Here is a 21,484-nt window from a genome sequence, read left to right on the forward strand (position 1 = left end):
ACAGTATAAGAAAAGAATTGTTTCTGAAAAAGCGGTGAAAATAGTAATATTGAAAATACTTGAAAATTGTGTTCATTCCAAGATGTGTATCTATGTATTAAACATTAGACAAGAAGTACTTAGACTTACGTGGAATATCAGCAACACGCGGTTGATGAAGTATTGTCTTCAGTTGAATGCTGACATTGATGCTGTCAAATTCATGGTACACTCTGACAGTTATGTTTCCAATTAGGTCAAGCTTCACGAACATGTCACTGCTGCGGATCATACTAGTGTTGATAATCATCTGCGTATTATCCGAGCTCAGCTTTATCACGTCATTCCACTCTTCCAATAAGAACGTATCTGGGTACTTCATTTCTACCATGTACCATTCGTAGTGCAGATTGTCCTCTTCCAGGCGATCGGTCTGAGCTACAATAGTCATGTTAATGACATCTCCCCATTCTACCTCAATTTCCTCTGGCGGCTGAGATAATATCACTATTGGGTCTAATAATAATGATAATAAGAATGGAAATAATCAAAAACAAAAATTAATAGAGGCTATATCAATATCCATTTACGGTATATTTTATTTCAGCACTTGAATATACATTCGTGTTTCCTAAAATATAATTTAAATCACTGCTTGTATGTGCTTATCAAAGATATCATGATTGACACATTAGTTTGTTTAACAGAACTTTAAATACATTATGGGCAATAACACGCCAAATGAGTGGTAACTAAATAACTTCCCAAGGACAAACAACGCTACCGTCCCAGAGTGACCTGGACGTATATCAAACGCATTGACCTTGGATACTAGTCATACGTTCATGCAATAAGCTACATCGTCTCTACAACGGACTGAGCAACACAGATATTACCTGCGTATTTGATAAAGACGAATCTTTCCACAGATTGTTGGTGATAAATCGAGAAAGGCAATGAAGGTAGATGTAGCTATTTTAGGGAGATATTGCCTTGCTTATTCCTTTTACAACGCATTCATAACGTTTGATCAAGATAATATTACTACTACTACTACTACTACTACTACTACTACTAATAATAATAATAATAATGAGGACTTTGTATAGCGCCTAATCTTTAGAAGCTCGAAGCGCTTTACAACATTAGACAATATATATAAGATCATAACATATATAATGATATGATTACAAAAACAACCACCATGAAATTAGAAAACATAAAAAACATGATGAAAATATTTAAGGTAGGAAACATTATTAGGATTTAAGTTTGTTCTTACAGTCGAAATAAGTGAGTTTTGAGAGCACTCTTGAATGCGATCACTGTGTATTTGTGTCTAAGTTCAGTGGGCAATTCATTCCGCGTTGCTGGGCCCTGGTATGCAAAAAACGCTGTCCATATGACTTTGTTTTCATAGTGGGAATAATGAGTATACGATTGTCAGAAAAGGAGCATAAGTATCTTGCTGGTGTGTACACATGGGTGAGGTCGGATAGGTATGTTGGACTGGAGTCCGTCAGTGAAACGTAGCACAGAGAACCCATTTTGTGTTCGATTCTGGATCGAATGGATAGCCAGTGAAGGGTACAGTGCAGCGGGGAGGTGTGCTCTGATCGTGGTACTCTAAGTATGATCCGAGCAGCTGTGATTTGAACTTTTGAAATTTCTGGAGTAGATATTGAGATGGACCAGACAGAATTGAGTTACAATAGTCCAGTCTTGAAAGTACTAATGAACAGACAAGTGTTTTAGTGGCATCAGCTGAAAGATATTTGCGCATGGAGCAGTTCAAGATATGCAGCCTTGCATATGTTCATGACATGTTGATGCAATGTGAGAGTACTGTCCAGAGTAACACCTAGGTTTCGTACTGATTGTGTGAAGTTAGTGTTTGTGTTGCTGATATTTATTGTTTGAGGTAAAGAATGTGAATGAGAAAGTCTTTGTTGTGATCAGAATGACCTCAGTTTTATCATCATTCATCTGCATCTTGTTACATGTCATCCATGATTCCACATCAGGAAAGCACCTCTCCACACCTTAGATGTTAGCTTCAACTTCAGTTGGGTGGCTATTTTTTCTCTATTTGTTTGTAATCAGCGTACAATTGGTGAGAAACTGAATGATTATATATGATGTAGTTACCAAAGCCACCCAATCCCTATTGGTTGCAAGATGTTTGCAAAGTGTGCATGTGTTGGGTACATGCTATTGGCATCACAAAATTGAACTATTTCCTTGGTAATGTCAGACGAACATATCAATCTTGGAACCCGTAGAGGTAATTTCAGCGTAGATGTTGATACACTGTAAGAGTGTTAATTGCTCGTCATGGTTATTTAAATCAGAAAAGCAACATAAGATACAAAGTGTCAGAAATCTATTTCACGTTTTCAGTATACGTAATATTAATCTTTAAGGTGAGATACATTCAGTGCATTTTCATAATGGATATACAGGAATAAAGAAAGAAAAAAAAACCCAGCCCAAACAATCAAATAAGGAAAATAAAGAAAAAAGAAACGTAGAAGAAAACTGAAGCAATTGCGGCCTCCGATTTAGCGAACTTATTCATTGAATTTCCTTCAGATATCTCGGTGTAAAGAAGCGAAAACCATTTGGCTTCTCATAGCATGCGTTTCTTTGAGTTTGCCTATAAAAAAATGGATTTGGAATTTTAACGTAGCTTTAATGACGCTTTAGTCATATCGCTACGATGTATGCAGTGTGGCAGTTTGTTGCTATGTCTAGCACTAGGACATCATGCCGCAGACATGTTGCATGAAATCCAACCCAGTCACATTATTCTGACACCAGGAAGATCAGTCCTAATACTAACCTCATAATGCTGAGCGCCATGCGAGGCAGCTGTTAGTATCATTTATATGTCTTTGGTATGACAGGGCCAGTTATTGAACCCACGACCACCCGATTCCGAGGAGGACGTTCTAACCACTAAGTCATCGGAGAGCTACAAGACAATTGTTAAAACGTGAAACTGAAATCCATGGGCAACTTGATTAATCCCAAAATGCTAATATGCTTTATGATTATTTTTCTGTTTAAGAATGAAACTAGAATGCGATATGGACTTGCCAAGAACTGTCAGACAGCCGTCTCCAACTGTAGTCCCCACAATGTCTGGTTTACGATTAGAGCCGTACTCACGGAAGTTGTAAACTAAACACTGTAGGCAAATGTTGTCGCCCTTAGTAACGTTTTTGATGGTCAACTGTCTTGCATCGGCCGTGAAATGGTACTTATTGTCTGTGAATAAATAGACGGTTACGGTGAAGTAGATATGCTTACACATGTATAGACGGTATCTAACAATAATTTGAATGCAATATGAAAATAACTACACACAATTACAATACATTTATATCTTAATATTTCTTTATTAGATCTTTCAAAATATCGCTTCTTCACTTCCAAGTAAAGAGCAGCCCAAAAAATGTACTTTTTTTTGAGTGCGCGGCTTATTTATAATGCTTCGTAAAACATCCACATACTTACAATTCCTGAAATCTATATGCGATTATGCGTTCACTTGTTACACTAATCTAACACTATTTGAACTGCAGCTAGAAAGCTTTCGTATACTATGTTTGAAATAAGTCAACATCATTTGTGCTCTATGTTGGAAATATCAAAGCATCATTCACACACTATATTGAAAATAACAAATATCGATCGAGCTCTTCTCTTATACAATTGAAAGTTTTATGATTTGTATATGCACAAAAACTTACCAATCACAATTTCTGGATGATATGCTGCAACACAAATGTGGGAGACAATTAATATACAAATATATCTTTTTTTTGTAATCAAAGAAAATAAAATAACCCAAGGAAGAAGAAAAAGAAATAAACTAGCAGAAGAAACCAGCAACAAAATACAAACAAAATATATAGTAATATCAATTGATTACATCATGTTAATAATGGTGCTGCACAGCAAGACAACGAAACTTCTGAAACTTCTGAAGCGGTAAATGACCCCTTGCACATATTTATGCAGGACTGTAAATATATCCATTTAAATATTGAATAATACAACAAAAAATATCTTATAACAGTATAGATGGAAGGTGTTCAACAACTATAGGCTAAGGACATACATTCATCAATGCGTTGTTTTCCTCAAATACAAAACCATATACCACAAGATATCTCATCTGATCCATCTTTGCAGTCTGTCTTCCTATCGCACACCTGAGCAGCGGGAATACACATATCCAGGTTCGCACACATGAAGTCAGTGTTTGTCTTGCAGCCTGGCAATGTACACAACGAAATTGTATAACATTAATCTAACATTTCTTTGACCCTTCTAAATGTATATGTTCGACAAACTTTTAACAGATCGCAATAACAATATTTGTATATTTGAAACTAGGTTTAATTTTATTTACTGAGGCCAAAATGCGTTAATTTTGATTATCACTTTCTGTTGCGGAGATAATGTCTGCGACGAAAACATACGGACCTAGTTTATTAAATCGATGTATAATATGTTATTTGGATGGGCTGCATAAATGGCTAAATTGCGATATTACTGAATGTTGTATTTTATTCTCATATTGTCTGTATAGTTTTTCTACTGAATGCGCAGTTTCATTATTTTGATATTACCACACGTTACTAACCTCTTTATATGATTCTGAGTGGTTCAAATAAGACCATGATATTATTGTGCAGTATCCTCTTTTCTGGTTGGCTGTGATCTTGGGAAAACATTTTTAATCCAGTCTTCCGACAAGGATTTGGGGGAAATGGCCTCGATTGATTCGATATGGCTAATTTAGCCCCCACAGGGGTTTGTTATGTCATGTATAATATATCATAAAATGAGAAATGAGTAGAGCCATACATACGAGAACAGTAACAACAAGTAAAACTACGGGAATTATTCAGTTGAAAAAGAGGTGGAGGTGAAGGGGCGGTACATTTGTAGCTTGGAATCCATCCTATATACAAGCTTACTGAACTTACATAAGTAAATATCTCACCTTTGTTCACGGAATAATTTAGACATAAGCCAGTCTCCCTAACTGACATAAATTTATCCAACCACACAATAGCTACGCTGTAAATATGCTATACAAGTTCAACTCAAAAAGAGATTTCTTTTGTGTCATACAGTCTGGTGTTTGAAATCAAATATTGTATTGAAAAAGGATTTTTTTGTTGTTGAAAAATGTTTTGTTTATTTGGATGGACGCTTATTCTATGATTCAGTGTTAGCAAAATGTATAATCTACTTTTTCTATTTCAACTTTGTATGGAACTATTTTTTAAACACAACAAATAAAAGGCACAGCGTCTGTCGGAATGAACGAAAATACTCATTCTTCTTTATATCTAAACAATTTCTGATAAAAAATTGTGAAAACAAAGAGTCTCAAATGGGTAATGATTTAAGAGCATTGGCGATCAACTGGACATTAATCAACTCGTTTCATAAATTCAATATTAAATCTTTACCCATTTGAGAACCTCTATATAATATTGAATCAGCTAGATAAAAGTTACATGGTTACACTACTGACGGACTTTATACTAAGGTGACAGTTTTGGTCTAAAGGATCCGCTAATATCCACAGTTACCTAGTGATTGATTGGTGTGTCACTTACCACAATGTCGAACAGATTCATCACCTCCATTTTGACAATGCTCAGTACCATCGCATGTTGTCACATTTTCTGCCGGTAAACACATGCCCCCTCCACATGCGAACTGCCCTTCAGAGCACAGCTCCATCACTGTATATATATATATATATATATATATATATATATATATATATATATATATATATTCCAGTACATGTCTCCAATTCTAGTTCAAAAATTTTACTGTTGTAAGGTTAGCTGAATTCATTGTACCTTTGGTGAAGATTATTTCTGGAATTATTTTTGACATAACAATATTTAAACTACATGTTTTATAATCACGACCTTTCATAACATTATATGTGCATATAACTAATACTTGTGCCACAATATCAAGAACAATACTATTACATCAAGTTATGCATCAATGATTACTAAAGCCATACCTAGATTTTTTATCTATGTAATCTCTGTGTCAAACTTATAAATGGAGCTGTTTTAAATTTATTTAAATCGATCGTATTATGCGAGAGGTTTAATTGGAAGGAAATCACATTTCCTCCTCATATGATGAACGCATGTTTCAAATGTAACGGGGACACCTAACAGGGTGAATTAAATGAGGAGTGTTCTGAATAAATTTACGCAAAGGTTAGAAAATAAAAACCAAAAACATGGCTTATAGGCTAACATAAATTATAATGCATCGCAAGCGGTATATTGATTAACCTTTCGTACTCATATTATGGCAGCATAATTTAATGAAAATGCTAGCAATCATACAAGTATAAGAAAGCATAACATGTTAGAACTGGAAGCATGATAATGCAGAGTCTGGCGATAACGGAAACATCAGGGTCAGGTGACCCATATTAATATTTCATTTTTGTTAGAGTCTATTGGTTGACGAACATTATTGATATTCAACCTTTCCAATTATGTCATGCTTTGATCAATTTATGTTAGCTTATCATTTTCTTAGAGAATTAGTTTATATGTGCCAAGATTTAAAATAGCGCTTAAATTTAGAGGTACCAAAATTACGTATGGTTAGTGATGGATCTGTTCAGATCTATTGGAATCAATTGCTGCCTTTCACTTAGCCTTAACACAGTGACAGGTATGCATGAAAACTAATAGAGTGATGGATGCTTTTTTGAAAACTTTTTAACAGAAGCTGGAGACGAGGCCATTCTTTATGACGGTCATGTCCGGAAACAGATTGAAATTCGATATGAAATGTTAGAAACAAAATATGCATCTAAACTGATTATAATGTTACAAAGGCTTTTATTGAGCTTTCAAATTTGTTAAACTCGGCTGATGTGACACAAAAGTAATTATTTCATGACAACGAGAACGAAGCTATTATAATACATTCTCTCGTTATTTGTACCACATTACCGATTGTAAAAAGAAAAACGTCAATTATATACTTACATAAAATGATGTTTCATTCATCAATTAACAATTTTTAACCTGGCTGTTTCCTGCATATCCTTAAAACTTTCAACGTATTCGCGTTTCGAACTAAATGGAAATTCTAAATGTAAAACGTCAGGCAGACTGGTCACTGACCGTTTGTGGTTTATGGACTAATCTATTTCAGCAACATCTAAGTCGCTTGTGTCATATGCTTGCAATATAACGTATTGGTATTGCTGAAACAAATTTACCATATGAAAATGATATATTTGTGTCTACATAGGTTCAAATGCAGGTAACTTAAAAATATATGCGATTAGTGAGATTATCAAAGACGGTGAAATCAAAATATAGACCGTCAGAGGAAATACGGCGACTGTATTATTAATGATACTTACGTCTGGTTCGAAACGCCAACAATTTGACACAGCTTAAACCCTATAGCAATAATCAGCTTGGATTTTATAAACTGATACAAAAGTACTAAGTTTGTGCACTTTTATATCATTGTAGCTATATATTTTTTAAAATCGTTAGTGGGGTACTAATGAAGTAGAATGTATGAGAATATCATGATGCATTCATATGTCCTTTTGGAGGATTACAATGTTTGCAAACGATGTTTAGATTATAATTCTGCGATTTACATTTTTGAGATTTTTTAAACAAAATTGTACACCGATTTCTAATTATAAGGCTTGAATCTGAAACATTGTACTATATATAAACTAGTGAAGCTCAAACGTCGGATGCACAATATGGATGAACAGCATCCGTTTAGCTGTAGCCGTTAATGCAGTTTATAATATATTGTAAGATTCCTAATCCGATTTATCCCATACAATGCGTGAAATTATTATCTACTTTGCATGGGTATACTATTAAAACAAAAACGAACGTATAACTCTGCGTCAAGAGCAAATTGTAGTCCATTTCAATGATTACAATACGCAATAAAGCATTGAATGGGTGTGCATATGCATGGAGGATATCTATGTTTTCTGAGTGGGTGTAAATTATAAATAAATAGAGGAAACATTTTATTCGCAAGACTGGCAACTTCACTGGTGAAAATACTACATGGTTCCGCAATACGAATGAAACATTTGCTCATTTCTTCTCATATATAATGCATAATGCAAATTAACAAGGAAATTATATATATTCTGTGTCTATACGGTTAACTGCAACATTGCCAAATCGATAAAAAGGTTCCAAACTGCTAGAATATAACTTTTATAGTTTTCAGAATTTGTATTTTGTCGAATTAAAAAAGGTAATAGGCTTTTATCTTCGTATGCAGATTTCGTGCGCGGATTGATACAATAAATATTGCCGGGAGGGAAGAACTGTGAAATAAGTGTTAGATCTGTCGAAAACATTTCAGAGAGCAACATGATTAAACAATATAAATGTATTCGAATCATTGTGAGTTTAACACACCGGAGTTTGTGTCTAATTTTGTATATATTTTCATTACGTGGTGTGTTTGTTTTTTAATAAGATTGCAATCTGTTTCAGTAACAAACGATATACCAAAATTTCGATTTACAAGCATTCATCAATGTTTAATTTGTTCGTGGTTTCCAGGCATCAGGATGATCGAGGTTATAGTTAAAATCGCTGCTTAAAGAATTTTGTATTAGATGTCATCCAACGTTTTTCTTTAATGCGGTTTCTGTGTCGTTTAGTGGAAGAGGCTCAGTCTACTGTATGGGTGACACATACTATCGGATAGCAACATGTCATGTAAATTCACTAACTGACAAACTGCAGGATTCATGTGGAAATGAATTACTTAATATTAACACCTGAAAAATAAGGTTTGTCATATCTGGGCATTGATCATATAAATTCATACGAGATAGCAAACATGATATAATAAATTTTATTTTGAAATATAATGAGTTTATACCTGTTATACATTCGATTCGGAACTCTCTCTAATGCGACACTAGTTTGAGTCTTTCCAGCATTTTACTGATACATTACATTTTTGTCAAACAGAAAGGAAATATAAATAGCCAACACCCAGAAACAACGATGATGTCTTCGTCGAATTGAAAGAACAGGCTATATCTAGTTTCTCGTGCTAATGCACAGTTTCTAATTCTAAATGTACTGTTTTATCACCTGTTTACGTCATAAAAGATAATGTTTCATATAGATCTCTTACATATTAAACAACTTTGTAATAAATGAAAAATGGCAGGGGATTTAACAATATATAGAGTTGAGTAGCGTATATATGATGCATATATTTCAACATATATATTTATTTATGACTGAGGTTGTAGATATATATAATTCACATCCATACACCCCACATGCCCAGTATAGTAAGTTATCATTACACTAATCTTACGTCTTCCTACCCTGACAACTTTCTTCATCCTCACTTCGGTTGTCAGCACAGTCCTTGTGGCCATCACACTTTCTGTTGTAACTGATACATTTTGTGCCAGTTCCACACCAAAGCTCGCTAGGACCACACCCTAACATGAATTACATAGGATAGTCAGAACTTTAATATTTCATTCAATTGTGACAGTTGGATAGTCTATATTGATTCGCGTATCTGCACTGTTGATTTTGTAGACAAGGCGACATTTGGTTATGGAACATAGTTTTATATTTCATGCTTATAAATTCTTATAAATTATTGTGTACAAGACGACTCATTGAAGACTATTTATAAATACTGTCATAGCAAATTCGCAAACGGCCAGTGGAAATATGTTATAGATAATATACTTTGTCACTTCCTGTCAGGTTTTAACAAATCTATCACATAACTGATTCGGAAAATGCCCGATCATTTCCTCGGTATAACTAAAATTTATCAGAACCAATATAATGATGCATTAATCTTAAAATATTGTAAATATTTCAAAATTAAATCCACATGCATACTTATTTGATACAGAATACACACTATTTCATAACGGTGGTCTGCTCCTAAAATACCCTTCTCATTTGTTTTAATATTTATAATTTTGAGATAATACTTGAGAAGGGCTAAATCATATATATGACTAAATGACATTATGTAACAATATTGTTATAATCCCCCCGCTTGCTACGTTGTGTAAATCGCAACACATTTATATAAAACATTGGATAATTTGTTAACTCCTCATACAATCTAGGCTACTGGAAACATGTAGGAATCACATTATATCATGCCACGATATGGTTGAATACGAAATACAGTAAATTAGACCACAAAACAGAAAAACTCCGGAAAGACTGTACATATTTAATCGAGCTCTTTGACGAACCTAATAAAGGATCTCCATCCTTTACCCACATGGGTAGACTGCTAGTGGAATGGTAAGAGCGAGTATCACAGTAGAAGCTGGCACTCCCACCCACAGGCACACGGATCGAGCGCATACTCCCTGTAGGTATCCACTGTGGTGGACCTGTAATAATGGGTTTTAATGTTTACCTGAACGATTATATAACAGAGTGAGGGAGGGAGACAGAGAGATTTGTTTAAGATTATGATGTTATCGATCAATCTAAACAGAAAAAATAGTTACTTTAAACAACTTAGCTTTTGATAAAAACAACTGTTGGGTACATTAGATCATGGCTTAGACGATACCAGTAATGCTCAAAATGTGATGTGTAAGCGATTTTGTGTTATGAAATAATTGTTTCTTCTTTCTATTTTTGCTAATATTCTGGTTACATTCGCTAGTATTTTATAAAGTGTTTTTACCTGTTACTTTGACCTTGACAGTGCCTTCATCCGTACCCATCGTGTTTTTAGCACGGCAGATATAATCTCCATCATCATGTATGTCAAGGGTCCGAACCGTAAGTTTTCGTCCTATTGAATGGTCGGGGTCTATAATATACTTTGGCGTGCCATCTGACAAAATCGATGCGTCCGGAATCCTAACACCATTCTTGTACCATTCTACATCAGGGATAGGACTGGACATGCAAGAGATCATTAAAGAAAGTAATGTCCAATCGATGAAAACAAACTCTGACCAAAGATTGATACAGAGCAAAATATGAAAACCGAACAAAAATATAAAATACTAATATCTTTTAGTAACAATTTGTAAAAGGCCAATGATATCAACGGAAATTCCACACAATTAATATAAATCTTTCAGAATTTAAACAAGTAATTATATCAAAATAAACTAAAAGTAATTAATTTAAAAGACTTTACATTATCCTAAAGAAACATTAAGAAACAGACTTCAGAGTGACGTTTGCACTAAAGAAATAACTGTTTGAAAATTAGTGTTTAGCAGTCAGTAGGATAAATGGTATGGAATTGACTTGGTACGGAAATCCGTAACCAAATATAGGTTCCACAAATTTGAACAATTTATAATGCTCTCAGGACTAATATTTTTTCTTAGTGACGAGCACACACACACACACACACACACACACACACACACACACTATATATATATATATATATATACTTACTAATGCAGTTATACGTGAGACAAATCCACTGTTCTTCGTTTGGACATGAAGTTACGTTTTTTAACAGAATGTGTTGAATTGGCTTTGTTTTTATACATGATAAAAAGTGCAAATCTATATTTTCAGTAACGTACATCAAAAGAAAACAAAATGCTTCAGAAGAAGGAGCAAGACTGGAATGTATATATTGATATTTGGTTTCAAATTTGCAATACATTTGATAATCCTAGCACTGAAACTGATATATGAATCAATGTCTATATAATAGCTGGTTACTGAGTATTTGGAACTATTTAGTGTGATATAGTTTACGTTGATTTACATTATGACTAGGCAACACAATTACATGCTTATCAGGGTTACAGCAAATTAGTATTGATAGCCAATGATCACAAAACATAAATACATTAGCAACAATATTAATACGGAGAGCTGTATTATTATGTATAGCGTATGCTATATTTTCTTTACCTCTTTGTCATGAAAGCATTATATCAGGCAACAGCCTTGAAAACATCTTACGAAATAACAATATTTGAATCCAATATCTAGCGTATGCTTTTATAATCCTTACGCTGTGAACTTACTGTCCAGCAAAAACACAGAGAAGTGTCACATTCGAACCAGTTGTCCCTTCTACAGATTTGGAATACTTCAAAATCGGCTTATATGATGCTTCCTGGGCTGAAATACAGTTGAGATATAAATTTCAATGTTGTGCCGTGTATCAATACTTTTTCGTAACTCCTGTTACAATGTTATTATCCAAGTTATTAAAATTTTATTCATGGATTTGAATTGTACAGACTGTCTTTGATTATATTTGGCCAACGCAACTAAGGTCTGCTAAATTCATAAAATTACATAAGATCTTTTTAGGATCGAGAATAGATGCTTAAATTGGTGTTGAAACTTACAAATAATAACCATAATACTCAATTTTTAAGGATATAATTAACTTCATCAATCATGGATTATAATTTGCTGCCTTAGAAGATGTTCTTACCACGTGTAACAATTAGGTTGAATGTTTCAAGGGAAAGTGCCTTAATGCTGACCACTTTGTTGAATAGCTGGCACTTGTAAGGATTGTTCAAGCTGTCAGTAGCCTTCACATATAGAAAATGTAGCGTTCCTGCAAAAGACATAATACTGTAAAGCTACTGAGCTGGATCGTATTCAACTAAACCTGGAATATTTTGACGACATAAATACTGACGTTATGCCAGTCCAACATCTTCATGACCACAAGCATATAAACATGTATGTGTATGTGTGTGTGTGTGTTTGCGGGTGTGTGTGTGTCAGTGTGTGCATTAGGAAATTTATAATGTGTTATATTTAAATTGCCATGCCGACGCAATATTTATGAATTAATGTTGTCTGTACATTTCAAAACGTATGTGCATAACCCTACGTTCCATTGGATATGGGAAATAATATTTATATTTCTGGGCATACTACTCTTTTGAAAAAGATGTCTCATATAACATGTTTACTTCAAGTATATTATTTTGCAAACAAAGACAACATGTTCGTATTTTTGTTAGGGTATCTTTAGCATAGCAAGTATCGTGCACGGGCAGAAAGCAAGCATTACCAGCGTCATCTACAACAACTCTATTTTTATCCTCTGGTGATGTAGGAAACACAGTGCTTTCTTCCTTTCCAATCAGCCAGACAATGCTAGCAGGGGGGACACTGCTGGGTTGATGGTCACACGGCAAGGAGTAAGATGAGAATTCGCTTATCTGCGGGTAATGTGTCTTCTTGTGGTCAAAACCTGTCAGATCTGACAAAGCAATAATACTTTCATAATATTTCAAAACTACACAGAAAACAATAATTATCGCGACTGATACGCTGACTCAAATATTTTTGTTCCCTCAAGACACTGACTTTCTTAATAACCGAGGGAAAGCAAGAGTGTGCTAATAGTTTCTTACTGGCTTACATACCTAGCCTTAAAGTTTTATCGAATAATTATGAAGTTGAAGTTTACAATCGAAAATGACAACGAGGAAACAGTTTTAAATTTTGGGTTAATATTCACAAATTGATTAAATTTCTCTAAGCCCAAATGATTATAATTGTGCTGATAGTTTTCACCTGAACCAATTTTAATTTAAATCTTAGTCTAGAAAGGATTTTTTAATGCTCCATACGGCCTGCGTCTCTTACTGCCTCTGTCAACTGAAATCCAGCTCCTGGCCGTCGTGAGAGGCTTAGATTTGAAGCCCGGCAAACCATGTTTTCTACTAACAGGAGAAGGGGTGAAGGCGGCCCACTGACGCCTTAAAACCAGTTGCTTCGGGTAGATGGGACTCGTAAACCTTGGATGGTGGCTCATCTAGGAGAAGGAAAACTCCGATTCCAAACCTCTGCTGCCTTGTGGCTATACCCACTCATGGGAAAGGCTAAGGGAGTAAACCCCGACAGAAAATCCGGAGATGGAGTCCATAAGGCGGTATGACATTGACTTCAACGTCATTCCGGCAACTCCTGCGACGCCGTTGGTGCCAAGCTGTATCGGCATTCGTCGTTCCCTTGGGCACACCAGCTGCGTGGAGAGGGGGGATCTGCTGCATGGGCAACAGCTGATTCTCCATACCACCCTGCCCAGGCTTCATAGCTCCACTGGAGAGGACACTCCAGCGTCGTCGTACGGCGTCGGCACAACATGAGAAGTAGCAGTTTACCGGTTCTAAGTCAAAGCTCGATTGGGGTAGAGCTTGGCGCCTGGGGTTACTTCTGACGGTGGGAGAGATCATCAGGTCTCACTGGACAGCTACCGCCCGCCTCAAGCTGGGCAGCCCCCAGTCAGTAAGGTGCTGCCCGCCATGGCCTGCCTGCTTCATTGGGTGCGTGGAGCTTAGAGAACCATCTCGGTAAGTGGGCCACAAAACTCTGCACCAGGAAAGACTAAAAGAAGAAATAAAAAGACTCCAACTCTTCGTTTTGCAACCTGGAACATCAGGACCATGTGTCCTGGATCGACCACTGACCTACAGCAGATCGACGATGCACGGAAGACTGCCGTCATTGACAGAGAACTCTCCCGACTGAACATCGACATTGCCTGCTTCCAGGAGACCCGACTGGCTAACAGCGGCACCATCAGGGAAGCCAATTACACATTCTTTTGGCATGGGAAGCCCTTGGATGAACCTAGGCAGCATGGTGTAGGCTTTGCCGTCAAGAACACGCTAATCGCTTTCATTGAACCTCCATCATCAGGTACTGAGAGAATCCTTGCCCTCCGGCTGTCAACATCTTGAGTGTGTACGCCCCAACCATCTACTCCACCTACGAGGAGAAAGACAAGTTTTATGAGGCTCTGGATCAGGCAATATCCAGTATCCCCAACAATGAAAGCCTTTACTTACTAGGAGACTTCAATGCTAGAGTGGGAGCTGACCATGAGGCCTGGTCCACCTGTCTCGGCTTTTACGGAAGGGGCAAGATCAACGAGAATGGTCAGCGACTGCTAAAGATGTGCTGCTCCCACAGCCTATGTGTGACCAACACTTTCTTCAAATGCAAGGAGATCCACCAGGTGTCGTGGAGACACCCACGTTCACGCCACTGGCACCAGCTAGACCTCGTCATCACCAGGCGTGCAGAACTGACCAGTGTCCTCCTTACCCGCAGCTACCACAGTGCCGATTGTGACACGGACCATTCCCTCGTGGCCAGCAAGGTGCGAATATTACTCAAGAAACTGCACCACGCCAAGAAGAAGGGTCACCCACGTATCAACACCTGCTGTGCAACCCAGAGAAAACACAGCAGTTCATCAGCAAACTGAAGGAAGCCCTCACCAAAGTGACACCTGATGACACCATTGATTCCAAGTGGTCCCATATCCGTGACTCTGTGTACAATTCAGCCATCACAGCTTACGGGAAGAGGGAGCGAAAGAATGTCGACTGGTATGAGGCAAATTGGGAGGAGATGGAGCCAGTGACTGAGGCAAAGAGGAAAGCCCTCCTGGCATACAAGGCTGCACCTAGCCCCAGAACACTACAAGCCCTCAGGATTGCAAGGAATAACGCCCAGAAGACCGCCCGCCGCTGTGCCAACACCTACTGGCTGAACCTTTGCAACAGTATACAGACAGCTGCTGACACCGGGGATACAAGAGGAATGTATGAGGGTGTCAAAAAGGCGACAGGCACCCCCATCTAGAAGACCGCCCCCCTCAAGTCCAAGACGGGCGAAGTCATCACAGCGATGGGTTGAGCACTATCTCGAGCTATATGCAACCCAAAACAATGTCACTGGAACTGCCCTGGACGCCATTCCAGACCTGCCTGTCATGGAGGAGCTAGACACACAGCCCACCCTGGAAGAGCTCGGAAAAGCCATCGATTGCCTTGCCTGTGGGAAGGCTCCTGGAAGCGACGGCATTCCGCCTGAAGTCATCAAGAGCGGAAAACCAGCACTGCTCCAGCCCCTACACACACTCCTCTGCCTTTGCTGGGAACAGGGATACATCCCACAGGACATGCGTGACGCCAACATCGTCACTTTGTACAAAAACAAAGGAGACCGCAGCGACTGCAACAACTATCGGGGCATCTCCCTCCTCAGCGTCGGAAAGGCCTTCGCCCGTGTTGCCTTGGCGCGCTTGCAGATCCTAGCCTCCCGCGTATATCCAGAATCCCAGTGTGGATTTCGAGCCGGCAGGTCAACTGTAGACATGATCTTCTCACTACGTCAGCTGCAGGAGAAGTGTCGCGAGCAGCGGATGCCCCTCTACATTGCCTTCATAGGCCTGTCGAAGGCGTTTGACATGGTTAGTCGGAGTGGACTCTTCAGATTCCTGCAGAAGATCGGCTGCCCCCCCCCCACGTCTGCTTGGTGTCATTATGTCGTTCCACGAGAACATGCTCAGCACAGTGTGCTTCAATGGCGCAACATCTGAAGCATTCCCAGTCATTAGCGGAGTCAAACAAGGCTGTGTCCTTGCACCGACGCTCTTTGCCATCTTCTTCTCCATGCTTCTCCAGTACACATTCAAGGACTGCAGCGAGGGAGTGTACATCCATACCAGGGCTGACGGCAAGCTGTTCAACATCGCCCGTCTCCGTGCTAAGACTAAAGTCACAGAGGTACTCATCCGTGAATTGCTCTTTGCCGACGATGCAGCCTTGACATCACACATGGAAGATGGACTTCAGCAGCTGGTATGCTGCCTCTCCCATGCATGTAAGGAATTTGGACTGACCATCAGTTGGAAGAAAACGAATGTCATGGCACAGGACACAGACTCCCCTCCCTCTGTCTCCATCGATGGGTACAATTTGGAAGTTGTCGAGAACTTCACATACCTCGGGTCTAACATCTCCAGCTCACTCTCCATTGACTCTGAGGTGGGCGGCAGAATTGCCAAGGCAGCAGCAGTGATGGCCAGACTTAACCAGAGGGCCTGGAAAAACCCCAACCTCACAGAGCAGACCAAACTGCGTGTCTACCAAGCGTGCGTGCTCAGCTCACTTCTATACAGCAGCGAAACATGGACCACCTATGCAAGACATGAGAGGAAACTCAACAGCTTCCACCTGAGATGTCTGCGGCGCATTCTGCACATCCAGTGGCAGGACAAAGTACCCAATGCAGAGGTTAAAGAACGCGCCAACATGAACAGCATGTTCTCCATACTCAGCGAGAGGCGCCTTCGCTGGCTCGGCCATGCCAAGAGAATGGACCCAGGTCGCTTTCCCAAGGACCTGTTATATGGGGAGTTAGCAGAAGGTGCACGACCAACTGGACGACCACATCTGCGCTACAAAGATGTTTGCAAGAAGGATATGAAGACAGCAAACATCAATGTCAACGACTGGGAGAGCTGTGCAAACAACCGTTCCAGCTGGCGTCTAGCTGTCAGGCAGGGAGTTCAAAATGCGGAGGAAAAGAGAAGAATAAAGCAAGCTGTAAAGAGAGCTAAAAAGAAGGATAAGCAAAAGCGTACTTTGGAGCTATGCCATCGTCTCTCGTTGACGGACGGATGCCAAGAAAAAGAAAGGATTTTTTAGTGATATCCTAGAAATGCGTTTACTTCGAAATATTTCTTAAAATACTCCTCTACAGGATATTTAATAAAATTAGACTAATTTGAAGATTATTCACTAAACATTACATTTTGCATGAAATGTAAGTCAGGATAGCAAAGGGTGTACTTACAAGCGACCTTGACTTCCCAAACGCCTGAAAGAGCTATGCCATGGATGTTCTTTGCAAAACATTGATATGTCCCCTCTCCGTCTACCACCGTCACACGTTTAATTTCTATTTCTCCTGTATCTTGATTGATGCGATAATTTCCACTTGATATAATCTCATGTCTATTCTTCTTCCAGACATAACTTAAAATGTATAACAAATAAAATATCATATATGACGTTTTTCCCAATTAAATAAATTGCTATGAAATGATAAAGCTCGAAACTGTATGAGGCATAACTGGAATTTTTTAAACACCACGACATGAGTACTAACATTTTGTAAAATAAAGAGCAGCGAATTAATAAAAAAAATCAATCTGATACATGATAATCGTATTTAAAGGATGTTCTGCCTCATAATTACAACATATATCTTGTTGAATTGTGTATTACAACTCAATTGGCGAACTGACCGAGCACATCTGTAATGCACTAATTTATAGTGTTAACATAATAAATTGTATTATATTTTAAGTAATCATATTTGGTGTTCAGACTTTATCCTAATGATGATGTTCGGAAACGTTGATCATTGCGGTAAAGCTTGCAACCGTCGCTAGGTATACCCTGTATAAGATGTACTAGTAATGAGTCTGATTCGTATATGAAGAATAGAGCTAACATTCCATGATGACCTAGAACGACATTTAATGTTATGACTGGTATTTAAAATACCTATTCAATGGGTGCTGAATAAATTGGGTATTTACTTGTTCAGCAGCATATTGTTTTCGGAATAAAACAAGTTACCACTTTGTGCTAGAAGTTACGACTTTGTTGCTACTATTGTGTCCACAGATAATCTCTAATAAGCCATTGGAACTTACGTGGGTTTAGGATTTCCGTCCGCCTGACACTTTTCCTTTGCACTGCTGCCCGGTTTTACATACAGGGTATTGAATGTAGCTGTTACTATAGTGGGTGGAGTGGCTCCTGACATTATAAGGGAATTACACTGTTTTCATATATGTTTCAGATGTTATCATGGTTATCATACACCTCTTCGTCTGATCAACACATTTTAACTGCATGTTTTGATATACAAGAACATGACAAAACCAATGTTGCTATATGCATGTTAGGTGTCAGCTATTTGAAAATGTAGTTAGTCCTAGTACCTCCATTTATTTACCATACAATATATCCATAGATAGGTGACAGATTATATATAAAACTAATATATGTATTATTTTTGAGCTAATATTAAACAAACACGTCTTGCAATCCTATCAGAAATTGAATGTGCCTTATTTCATTGACACGCCATTTTATTTGTACCAATGTTAGAATTAAAGTGAAATTATAGACAGAACCATGATCAATAAAAATATAAAACAGCATCGTGGGATCACAAACATTGTATAAGAAGCGATTCATCTAGTGTATAATTTCGACAAGAATAACCAAATAAATCCATTCATATATTTTATCCTAAATAACCATATAGTTCCATTGTGCTATTTGGGCATTAATGCACATATTTGCAGCATTGATCAGATGTTTTTCTCATTCAAAGAGAAGCCAAATCACATTCAAATCACATCCATATATGCACCGAAAAATGACTTGTCCTTAGTAAAACTGTTATATATTACGATGCAAGTAGGAAAGGAATAAAACTGTCAAGGTGGATTACAGCTGCACCATTGTCATCGTCGTCGTCATCGTCGTAATTGTAGTTAATATTAATTATTTAGCTCGTGTTGCATATTCATATATACATACTACTCATTGCGCACATGCCAATGACCCATACGCCAATAAGTACACGAACTAGCAGGATCACAGATGGTTGTTTTCGTCTTCGGAATCAGGAGACATTAAAGGAAATGATGTGTGTTAGGCGCTGAATGCATGTATCATTTTGTGGACCTGACAGGACATACTTGATAAAACAGTAATGTAGGAATAAGACAGACATCTCTTGCACTCTATATTTAATTCATTAACAGTAATCGACACATAGTGTCAGTCTCTTTTGTTTTTGGTTTAATAGTGAAACAATGACATATTCCATCTGCTGTTTCTTATTATCAACACAGGCATATTAACTTACCGGTAGGCGACTTCGCACACAGGAACATAAGCACAAAACAAATAGATCTAAATCTCATCCTGTCGCCTGCCATTTCACACTTTCACACTTTAGCGTTTACAGACCGTCTTTCTCTTGTAGAGCATCAGTCGTCTGTTCGAAAAGAAACAAAAGATCAATCGGAATGAATGTTGCCATTGAACTATGTACCAATTTAAAACATAAACAACTTATCAGTTTATACAATATATGTGTTAAAACTGCATTCGATATTCAGTTATTATTTAAATTCCCAATAGTTTCATCTTGTCTGTTATTACGGCAAGGAGTTCATGCCTTTGTCATCTGAACTACGAAAAAATCACAAAGATGCATGAATTATCAAACGATGAAGGAAAAATACGCGTATGACTCATATTCAAACATACAAACCATAAAACAAAAGATGACAAGTGACTTTATTATACAAGATATAAAGGGTGAATGGCGGTAGTCACAAAGGGACCTAATATGCAATGTTTTAATACATCTTAATATCATAATGAATTCGCTTGCTATCTTCGAATTTGCTTCACACATGCGATGCATCTATTGCATACCAACACGTTACATATGCTGGAGACTGTTAAATTTGTAGCCATTAAATTAAACTTGACTAATTTTTTAGTATTTGATTTACTGGATTTGCCGAAACAGCAGTGGGTCTTTGTAACCGTTACCGGAGCAGCGCGCCTTTGCCTTGTTAGCTGAATTACCTACATAAATACAGACATGAGGAGATAATCACTAGAACATATATAGTTGTACAAGGTGTATGCAGTTTGTATTGCCGTGCAATAAAGATCAACCATCAATCATGTTGTCCTTATACCCACTAAGTTCAAGGTCTGGAGACTCTTCGGTGAAACCGAACGTCGTTGTCTCTTGGCGTCTTGTTCTAATTCGGAATGGTGTGAGAATTACATTGTATGGAACGTCTGGAGACTCTTCGGTGAAACCGAACGTCTTTGTCTCTTGGCGTCTTGTTCTAATTCGGATTGGTGTGAGAACTACATTGTATGGACTCATTCATGTTCCTTTTGAAATAACTATGTGCCTAAGAATGATTTCTGCTTCTCTCTGGTGTTTGGCTTTGTTCAATTGTTTTAAGCTATTCTATTGTCGTTTACACTCCGTTGAATTGTTTGTTTAGGCGTGAGTTAGAGTCAAGACGGTGGCATTGGCGCACGAATAAACATTATACTCTGTTCGCTGCTCATTTTAACGATGCTTCGTTTAATAATGAGAAAATGATTCAACGAAAAAACATTGCATCTTAAGGGGCTTACGGAGGCGACAAGCGTCATATGAATAGTCTCCATACAGAATGTCATTTAAAAGTAATCAATCAATTGTTGGATATTTCTGAAGTCTGTCCAGGACTTTCGAAGCAACTAATTCCGCATGTGTTATAATCCAGAACGGATATTGCAGATTGTAGCAATGATGGACAGCCACAAATGACATAATTTTGTAAAATTCGTACTGTTAGGTTCAACTCATCTAAAACATATTCATATAAGAGTGATGTATATACAGCTGATTTCCACGCTGTGGTTATGATGCTTGAACTTTTTCAATTAGATCTTTTAAGCCTAGGCAGTCATTCCGTTTTTCTGGAAGTGACTTTGTGCGTAGTTACAAGCTAAAATTGAGCTTAATTGGATGCCAAATTATTTTTTCTCTGCTGATCCCAA

At 37.7% G+C, this 21,484-nt stretch overlaps 1 protein-coding gene across 2 annotated transcripts in view; it reads right to left on the reverse strand.

Annotated features, from left to right (window-relative positions):
- The window catches only part of LOC149788791 (uncharacterized), a 32,314-nt gene that overhangs the window by 3,369 nt on the left and 7,461 nt on the right, over positions 1 to 21,484 (reverse strand). For both annotated transcript variants that reach the window (XM_089974911.1, XM_089974910.1), the window contains exons 2-15: positions 19,770 to 19,901; positions 18,541 to 18,646; positions 17,673 to 17,854; positions 13,087 to 13,278; positions 12,493 to 12,621; positions 12,074 to 12,170; positions 10,753 to 10,970; positions 10,307 to 10,450; positions 9,401 to 9,520; positions 5,622 to 5,750; positions 4,148 to 4,261; positions 3,735 to 3,758; positions 3,079 to 3,249; positions 130 to 495 (exon numbers count right to left, since the gene is read on the reverse strand). In XM_089974911.1, the coding sequence (XP_089831037.1) occupies positions 130 to 495; positions 3,079 to 3,249; positions 3,735 to 3,758; positions 4,148 to 4,261; positions 5,622 to 5,750; positions 9,401 to 9,520; positions 10,307 to 10,450; positions 10,753 to 10,970; positions 12,074 to 12,170; positions 12,493 to 12,621; positions 13,087 to 13,278; positions 17,673 to 17,854; positions 18,541 to 18,646; positions 19,770 to 19,842 (2,065 nt within the window). In that variant the 5' untranslated portion in view covers positions 19,843 to 19,901. The remainder of the gene's footprint in view (positions 1 to 129; positions 496 to 3,078; positions 3,250 to 3,734; positions 3,759 to 4,147; positions 4,262 to 5,621; positions 5,751 to 9,400; positions 9,521 to 10,306; positions 10,451 to 10,752; positions 10,971 to 12,073; positions 12,171 to 12,492; positions 12,622 to 13,086; positions 13,279 to 17,672; positions 17,855 to 18,540; positions 18,647 to 19,769; positions 19,902 to 21,484) is intronic.

The sequence above is a fragment of the Sinohyriopsis cumingii genome, chromosome 11 (genome assembly GCF_028554795.1).
Source record: "Sinohyriopsis cumingii isolate HCF-2022 chromosome 11, ASM2855479v2, whole genome shotgun sequence".
NCBI lineage: Eukaryota > Metazoa > Mollusca > Bivalvia > Unionida > Unionidae > Sinohyriopsis > Sinohyriopsis cumingii.